This window comes from Etheostoma cragini, chromosome 11 (assembly GCF_013103735.1).
Source record: "Etheostoma cragini isolate CJK2018 chromosome 11, CSU_Ecrag_1.0, whole genome shotgun sequence".
In the NCBI taxonomy this organism is placed as follows: Eukaryota; Metazoa; Chordata; class Actinopteri; order Perciformes; family Percidae; genus Etheostoma; species Etheostoma cragini.
In genome coordinates this window covers 364,355-373,674 of record NC_048417.1, presented here as the reverse complement: position 1 = coordinate 373,674, position 9,320 = coordinate 364,355, and the positions used below count along the sequence as shown (strand labels likewise).

Below are 9,320 nucleotides of genomic sequence, written 5' to 3'. Positions count from 1 at the left end.
AGATTGAACTTGACTCTACTGATAAATGTTATTCACTTCTGAATACATTATAATTCCATCCACTCTACTTCTTCCGATGCTATTAATTCTGAGAGACTCACCGAATGGATCTTTGCATGTGACCGGGTCAGATACAGGACCAGCCTCGCTCTCCCCAATGCTGTTGACGGCGACGATGCGGAACTGGTAGTCTGCATCAGGGGTGAGTCCAGGCACCGTGAACATGGTGGAGGCGGTCTTGGTCTGGTGGCGGGACCAGGTCTCAGCGGACACCAGCTTGTACTCTATGAAGTAACCGGTGATGGCCGACCCCCCGTCGTGCTTTGGTCTGGACCAGGCCAATGCCACCGAGCTCTTGGTGACGTCCATGATCTCTGGGGGGGTGCTTGAAGGCTCGGGAGGACCTTGAAAATGCAGAACAATTTGGGATCTTTACTAAGTGTTGAAGCCCCTACACTGATTTCTGTGACTGATTAGAGAGCGAAAGCAAAACTATTTTTCAACTGCATATATATACATGTGTACTGTATAGAGGACTACTTACAGAGAGGAATCATGGGTACCAGTGGCTGCTCTGATTTGAGCGAGGCGCTGATGCCGAATGAGTTTTCAGCAGTGACCTTGAAGTGGTACTCGGTCCCCTCCCTCAGGCCCTTGACGAGCAGCTGGGTGTCCGTCACTCGGGAGTCCACGGTGTACCAGGCGTTCCTGGCCGCCTCGCGTCTTTCCACGATGTAGCCCAGAATCTCCGAGCCCCCGTCGTCCGTTGGCGTCTTCCAGGACACCTTGACAGAGTTGGCCTGGACCTCCTCAAAGACCAGCGGTCCCTCTGGAGCGCCCGGGCGCCCGATGACCTTCACCTTGATCTCGACCTTCTTCTTGCCAACCCTGTTCTGCAACAGAAGCTCGTATACTCCAGAGTCGCTCCTCTCGGCTCCTTTGATCACCAGCTCGCTGGCGTCCTCCGTGGCGGCGATCATGGCAGCGGGGGAGATGGCGCCGCTGTCCTTGGACCACGTGCACGTTGGGTGGGGTTTGCCCTTGATGGGCAGGGAGAGGCGGACCACGCCTCCTTGGCGAACCACGTACATGTCTTTGTATTTCAGCTCCAGCTCATAGTCAGGAGGTTCTGGAGAGCAATGAGAGTCACAAACGTGAGTTTTCTTCAATTTACACATCGATACAATCAAGATTTTAGGCTGAGAATACAACTTGCTCTGGATGTTTTTAACCAAATTAGCTGCTGACAAATGACTGAAAAATATTCAATTATTTCTATAAACTGTGCAAAACTTATCAAAAAGTGACACTGAAACTGTTATATGTTATATAACAAAAATAGATGTTTAAAATCAAATCCCACACCAAAATAACTAAATAAATAAACTAAGAAGACGTTATGGCGCCTTAACCCTTGTGTTGTCCTTCCTGGTAAAAAACAAACAAAAAAAAAAACCTTTTTAGACACTTCTTTCCAACGTTCTTGAAGTTTTGTCACTTTTTTCAAGTTTTAATTTCTTTTTTATGAAATTTATTTCCATGACCACCAGATTCCCCACTGACACTAACATATTATATTACTCATGTGGTATTCATGACCAATAAACCTCATTTATATGAAATTATCCCTATTCTGAGTTATTTTGACTGACAAGTAAGATCAGAGGAAAATGTGTTGGAATATGTCAAAGTTAAGTCAGGATCCTGGTTTAAAACAATTTCATTTTTTCTCTAAATCCTACAAAATTGAACAAAACACCCAAAATAAAATCACGGTAGTGAAATGATCATAAATTACAGTCAAAGAGCGTTTCTATGGAACTATCCGTGTCCTTTTAGTGCAGTTTGCTTGAAAAAAACAGGAGGGTCAAGTCAAACGAGTGAACTCTAAAGTAGATCACGCCCTAGGGGGTTGAAAAACTGGTTGGATCCATTTTTTACCCTTTCACCCTGCATCCTTACATCCCAACACCCGATCCTCTTGCAGGTGTAGTTATAGTACCCTGTGTGTCCTTACCAAGCATCTCCTTCACAAACACCGTCCCGGGCACTTCAGCGGGCTCCCCAGAGCCGCCGGCGTTGCACGCCATCACGCGGAACTTGAACTCCTCTCCTTTGGGCATTTTGGTCAGCGTGTACTCGCAGATCAGAGACGGAGTGGTGTTGCACTTGATCCAGGCCAGGGTGCCCACCTTCTGCATCTCTATCAGGTAGCCATCCACCCTGGCGTCTCCCTCCTCGTCGGGGGGACTCCAGGCCAGCGACACGGAGGACGGGGTGGTGTCGGTGATCCTCGGGTTCTGGGGACAGCCAGGTGGATCTGAGCAGGAAGAGACACACGTCAGTGTTTCAGGAGGAAATACCACCCCAGCTAAGTTCTACAACTCAAAGTAACCAAAATAGATGCCAAGCCAGGGTAGTTTGATAAAAACTAAAGCTTAGGGGCCATGTTGCCAAATCAATACGACGGGTAAAATATTAGCGTTAGCATTAGCACGGAGGTTTTCAACTGGATTTCATCTCTTGTTGCACAGAAAGATTGGTTTGAGGAACCATGATCTTACAGCTGGGGTATGTGTAAAACTACTAGAGTGTGTGTGTGTACCCACTTGTTCAATAATTGACTCAAGCTGTATTTGGTCTAAATTATAAGACTCATACAATATAAATATCAAGAAGTTCTGATGTATTCCCAAGTTTTGGTCACTTTTTTACCAACTAAAAAATGTGATTTCTTACGTTATGTAATGTTTGTTATAGGTTGTTGTTGTTGTTGCTCTATCTGTGTTGATAGTACAGTCTGTATTGTCTATTTTGTGTATATTTGTTTATATTGTCCTCAGTTTTAACGGGGTCCTTGAAGTTGTCGGTCAACACGGCTTTCCCTTTCTAAACATTGTCTCACCGATGGGATCTGTTGCCACGGCCGGTTTGGACAGCAGGCTAGGTTTGCTCATTCCTCGGGCGTTGATGGCAGTGATCCTGTGTTCGTACTCCAGACCCTCGATCAGGTCTGTAGACCGGTATCTGGTCATGGTGACGGGGTTCTTGTTGGCACGCACCCATCTGTCAGACCGGACTTCTTTGCGCTCGATTATGTATCCAGAAACCTCCAGGCCTCCGTCTTCTTCTGGCGGGTTCCACGCCACAGTCATGCCGTCGCGAGACACATCAAAGATGGTTGGACGGCCAGGAGGGCCAGGCACATCTGGGGGGGAAACACGTTAGAAACACGTTAGACATTATGAGGACAACATGAGGGCAACATGAAGACAACATGAGGACAACATGAGGGCAACATGAAGACAACATGAGGGCAACATGAAGACAAAATGAGGACAACATGAGGGCAACATGAGGGCAACATGAGGACAACATGAAGGCAACATGAGGACAACATGAGGGCAACATGAAGACAAAATGAGGACAACATGAGGGCAACATGAGGGCAACATGAGGACAACATGAAGACAACATGAAGACAACATGAGGACAACATGTGGACAACATGAGGACAACATGAGGACAACATGAAGACAACATGAGGACAACATGTGGACAACATGAGGGCAACATGAGGACAACATGAAGACAACAGGAAGACACCATGAGGACAACATGAGGATGACATGGGGACAACATGAGGACAAGATGAGGACAACATGAGCGTTAGTAAAGGAAGACGTCTTACTGGTCAGGCTCTTGCAGGTGACGATGTCCGACTGCAGGAACTCCCCGGGGCCGTAGTGATTAATGGCCGCTGCCCGGAAGACATACTCGTCTCCCTCTATCAGGTTCTCAAACTTGAAGGTGGGTCGGCTAACAGAGTCACAGACGGGCACCCAGCCGGGTCTGTGGGCGTCACGCTGCTCCACCACGTAGCCGCTGATTGGGGCGCCGCCGTCTCTGGCTGGAGGGTCCCAGCTGCAGGTGACGGTGGTTGCATCGATCTCATCGAACCTGACGGGTCCGCTTGGTTCATCAGGTTTGGCTGGTAGGAAGGGAAGCAGGGGGGACATTACAGATTACACTCTGTTTATTGGTAGAAATCACTACACACAGACCTGAAACACACAAACAGACACTCTCTCACACACACACACACACACACACACACACACACACACACACACACACACACACACTCACCAGGTTGCGTGTTAAGACCAAAGTGCTTTATTTTTATTTCAATAATTCCATATTTTTGGGACTTTTCCACCTTTTAGTTAGGTACGGTGCCTTGCTCAAGCGCACCTGACAGGGCCCAGGAGGGGAACTGGCATCTCTCCAGCCACCAGTCCACACTTGACTTGACTTGAACCTGCAACCCTCCCAACCCAACTCCCTACAGACTGCCCCCGTATTAATGGAAGAGAAAGATCGGGGTGCCCGAAGTTAAAGAAATAATGAAGGTGCTTTTCATAAAAGTCTTTTTAACCGCGCTTGGTTCAAAAGTCTTTATTAAGATGGACAAAGAGCTGCAACTAACCGCAACAACTGTTTTAATTTATCCGCCAGATTCTGAATATTTTCCATTAAGAAATCCATCAACTTGACTTTAACCTGCTCTTCCTAAGCCCCCCCATCACACAATGAAACCAAGCTAAGAGAAATGAGTGCGTGGCGGTTCCTTACAGAGGATGACGACTTTGATGACCTCGGTGACGACGCCGACGGCGTTCTTCACCTCCAGGCTGTAGTCGCCGGAGTCGTCGATGGTGGTGTCCGACACGCTCAGCTTAGAGAACTTGCCCGTACTCTTGATCTTGATGCGGTCGGTGTTTTTCATCTTATTATCGCTGAAATACCAGGAGCAGACAGGAGGGGGCCTGCCGACGATGGGCAGGTCCAGATCCAGAGTCTTCCCGGCCAGGACATTCACCACCTTCTGGGGAATGCTGGAGAAGTCCACCACGGGCATCACTGGGAAGGAAAACGGACAAGATACAAAGTATGTAAGAACAGTCAACATGAACCTAGCTTCTGGACAAACATGCACAGATCCCAGGAACCAAGAAAAGCAACCTCATGTTTTCTTTATTTTATTTCTAACTTTATATATTTTAAATTCGCTGTGTTAAGAAGCCAAAGAATAGCAGATTGTAGTATTTCTGGGTGCTTCACCATTCCTCATAAAGTTCAGTTAAGTTGAACTACAGTTTGTTTCCCCCTTGATGCATTCGGCTCAGACAGGTGTTAATGCAGCTCCTGTGTGACCTAAAAGCCAACCACTTTGTTTTGGTCCACTAGGAGTTCTCTCCGTTTCTCTGTGGAATCGCCCATGGTTACATACTGTTTTTCCATGATCTGATGTAAACCCATGCTGTGTGTGTTACCTCTCTGTTCCAGGACAGTGATGGTATTGACGAGCTCTTTGGGCTCGCTGGCTCCCCTGCTGTTGACGGCTTTGATTCTGAACAGGTACTGCTCGCCCTCGTTCAGCTTCTCAATGGTGTGCTCGAAGTCGGTGGTCTTCAGCGTGGCCACCTTCATCCACTTGTCGGTGCCAAACTTGCAGGCTTCAATGACGTAGCCCGTGAGCCTGCTGCCGGCGTCGTGCTCGGGCTTCTCCCAGCCCAGCGTCACGGTGGTCTTGGTCACGTCAATCATCTCCAGCCTGTGTGGCGGCAGAGGCACCTCGCACACGAGGACGACGTCGGGGGTCTCGCAGGGCTCGCCAATCCCGTAGATGTTCTCAGGGAGGACCCGGAAGTAGTACAGCATGCCCTCCATCAGGCCATCAATCTTGTAAGACGTCTTGCTGCACTTGGAGGTCACGGTCTTGTAGGCTCTCATGGACGCCTCGCGCCGCTCGATGATGTAGTTGTTGACTGGAGCGCCGCCGTCCACGGTTGGGGCTTCCCAGGAGATGGTTGCAGACTCCTTGGTCAGCTCCTTGATCTTGATTGGTCCAGTTGGTCCAGGAGTATCTAACAACACAAATACATTTAGTTGAAATAGAACATTTTCTAGAGCTACTGTATCAAATGAAGTTTGGTTTGTGGAGCAAGTTTAATTAAAATGAACGGCAGCTTAGACGCAGTCCGATAATTTTATCTCAGGCAGAAGTCTGGGAATCCACAGGCCGATTTGGATGATTGACACCGGTATCAAACCCATAGAGCCAATAAAATCAAAGGACCATCTTAAAATCCTCCAACAACTCCATGAGCCACACTGCGCATATACAATGGTAAGGTTAGGAGGATGAAATAAATGTTCTAATGAAGGTCACGTTTGAAAAAAGGATTTATGCCCCATCTAAAATGTGATATATTTCAATGAACTTGTCAGACATGTTGATCATCTCACCGTAGACCTTGACCAGAATGTTGACTTCCTGTTTTCCGGCGGAGTTCTCGGCCAGCAGCGTGTATTTGCCGGCGTCGTAGCGGTGCACCCGGTCGATGATGAGCTGAGTGGAGGACTTGGTGACTTCAATGAAGCCTCTGTTGTGGAGGTCAACGCCAGGCTTGGTCCACGTGATGGCAGGGGCGGGGCGACCGGTGATGTTCACCAACAGGCGGAGGGATCCTCCGGCACGCAGGCAGATGGTCTTCTTCAGGTCATCGTGGAGCTCAAAGTCGGGAGTTTCTGTGTGAGAGAAGATTATTAATACATGGCCATCAGCTGATACATGTAGGGACGCTGAGATTCTCATCAACATCCATTCCTTTAATTTTAGTCTTGATAATTCCTAATTTCTGCTTTTTTAACTCAAACGTTAAGGATAATTTCCTAGAAATTAGGTTTATTGACCATAAATTACAAAAATAACTGAAACTAAAGTTAATAAGTTATTGTACGAAACATCAAAAAAAGTGACAAACATTGAAACAAAGGGACAAAAACTTAAGAAAAAGTTTAAAAAAACAGCGAGTAGTCGTTTTGTTGTATAAAATAGTGAAAAATGTCCATCCCAGTTTCTAAAATTTGAACTCAATTTCTTGTTTTTTTACTCCAAAAACTTAAATATATTCAGTTTAAAATGATTAAAAAGTGCAGGAAGCCGCGTTTTCTGCCAACTCTGCATGAAACGTTGAGCTTAATGGATGGCCATGGCCTAATGGTTCCAGCTCTGAATGACCCAGCCGTCCCCCCCTTAGTGCTCTTCAGGCTGCCTTACCGATCCTCTCCACTGGCTCAGTCTCGGCACACGGCTCGCTGAAGTCTCCGGTCCCGTTGATGTTGACGCCAGCCACTCTGAAGCAGTACTTCTTCCCGGCAGAGAGTCCTGTCACCACATGCTCTGAAGCACGCAGGGTCTTGTCGTGGACCTTCTTCCATTCGTCTGCCCCGGCTTCCTGCATCTCCAGGATGTAGCCCATCACATCGGCGCCTCCGTCCTCCACCGGACGCGACCAGGCCAGGCTTATGCTGTCGGCGTGGGTGTCGGTGATACGGGGGATGGAAGGAGGAGAAGGAGTGCCTGAGAGGAGACAATACATGAATGAAAATCAATAGATTTGAACAACACTTCAGATCTTTGGTTGCATTTAATGTGGTGTGCTTAGACTTGAACCACATTGACTTACATTTGGGGGGTCTGCAGACGACGTAGAGAGAAACCTCGCTGGGCTCGCTCTCTCCAGCCTTGTTAATGGCCGTCACTCTGAACTGGTAGATGTTGCCTTCAGTTAAACCGGACACCTTTAGCATGGTGTCCAGGTGGGCTCCGTCCCTGTTCACCTTCACCCAGCGGGCGCTCTTCCTCTCGTGCCGCTCCACCAGGTAGTGGATCAGGGGGCTGCCGCCGTCGCTCTCTGGCTTCAGCCACTCGATGGTGGCGAAGTCCTTTCCTGACGCCAGGATCTCTGGCGTGCCAGGCTGAGACGGAACAGCTACACAAAAGGAAAGGGAACCCAGAGTTAGAGGTTATGACTGTGTGTTTTAAGTCCGACTAGGTTTGCTCTAAGGCAGACTTTCCGAGATTTCATCTCAGTGAGATCCTTGTTGACAATAGAAGAGCAGGATCTTTCTGGCCTGAGATATTTTTGGAATATTATTCCCAATAATCGGACTATTTTACGTACTGAAAGTGTTTCTGGCGATCATGGGCTCCGACTGCAGGTAGACTCCGGCTCCGTACTTGTTGACGCCCCGGACCCTGAACAGGTACTCGGTGTTCTTGAACAGCGCCGTGATGTCACAGGTGAGCTCCTTGCACTCGGCGTGCATGATGACCCAGGTGAGTCTGTTGGTGTCGCGCCGCTCCACGATGTAGTGGGTCACCTCGTCGCCGCCGTCCTCCAAGGGGGGCTTCCAGCTCAGGGTGCACGACTCCTCCGTGATCTTACTGATCTCAATGCTGCCTTCGCATATTCCGGGGGTGTCTGGGAAAAACACACACATGTTAGGACAATAATAATAATAATACATTTTATTTAAAGGCGCCTTACTTCAAGGACGCTGTACAGGGAATTCATATTTTAAAATAAGCCAAAAATACGAGAATAGAAAGCCTTATAGATCAAAAAATAAATATAAATGATAAATGATAAAAGATAAAATTTAAAATGTAAAATGTAAAATGTAAAACATGAAAAATAAAATATGAAATGTAAAATGTAAAATATAAAATGTAAGTTAAATGTAAAAAAGAAGAAAAAAAGAGAGGGGAGAACATGGCACACATTTCCTGAGAGCAGCTATATACATATTAAATATTAAATATTGCATAACCTCGCACTGGATAACCTCGGCTACTTAACCTCCCAAGTGGAATCTTACCGAGGACCTTGACGTTGACCTCGGCGGTCTTGGTCCCGCTGACGTTCTTGACCGTGAGGATGTACTTCCCTGAGTCATCTCTGTCGCAGAACTTGATGATGGCCATGGCCCGGGTGGGGGTGTACTGCAGGTGGTACTTCTCACACAGCTCCAGGTCCCTGTTGCCCTTGGCCCAGTGAGCCTTAGGGTCCGGCCTGCCTCCCACTGCAGCGTCCAGAACCAGATCTGAACCAGCTCGGACCAGGACCGTCTCAGACAGAAGTTTGCTGTTCAGCAAAGCCTTCGGAGGCTCTGTTGGGGGGGGGAAACATCATGGTCTTGAAACAATTCATCCGTAAGAAGGACTCCTTTGGTCGCCATGCCAACGTCATTTCTAACTACGCCAATTGGTGCTGCCACTTCCCTTTCAGCTTCTAATACTGAACCAGAGCCAGAAGGCCATTTTATATTCATAACAACATTTTAAATTAACTTCTTAACAAGCCTGCACAATTTGGGGAAATATGAATCCCAAATTGTTTGATTAGAATTGATCACCACTGTCTGCAATGATTTTTTGGACCATGACAAAACAAACGGGCGGTACCAAT

The 9,320-nt window shown here is 47.6% G+C and overlaps 1 protein-coding gene across 1 annotated transcript in view; it reads right to left on the bottom strand.

Annotated features, from left to right (window-relative positions):
* Nucleotides 1-9,320, bottom strand: part of LOC117953067 (titin-like) — a 201,318-nt gene that overhangs the window by 8,139 nt on the left and 183,859 nt on the right. The window contains exons 185-196 of the mRNA XM_034885784.1: nucleotides 8,731-9,021; nucleotides 8,034-8,333; nucleotides 7,536-7,841; nucleotides 7,127-7,429; nucleotides 6,313-6,594; nucleotides 5,337-5,930; nucleotides 4,636-4,923; nucleotides 3,692-3,991; nucleotides 2,906-3,208; nucleotides 2,018-2,320; nucleotides 545-1,129; nucleotides 102-404 (exon numbers count right to left, since the gene is read on the bottom strand). Coding sequence (XP_034741675.1) covers nucleotides 102-404; nucleotides 545-1,129; nucleotides 2,018-2,320; nucleotides 2,906-3,208; nucleotides 3,692-3,991; nucleotides 4,636-4,923; nucleotides 5,337-5,930; nucleotides 6,313-6,594; nucleotides 7,127-7,429; nucleotides 7,536-7,841; nucleotides 8,034-8,333; nucleotides 8,731-9,021 — 4,158 coding nt within the window. The remainder of the gene's footprint in view (nucleotides 1-101; nucleotides 405-544; nucleotides 1,130-2,017; nucleotides 2,321-2,905; nucleotides 3,209-3,691; nucleotides 3,992-4,635; nucleotides 4,924-5,336; nucleotides 5,931-6,312; nucleotides 6,595-7,126; nucleotides 7,430-7,535; nucleotides 7,842-8,033; nucleotides 8,334-8,730; nucleotides 9,022-9,320) is intronic.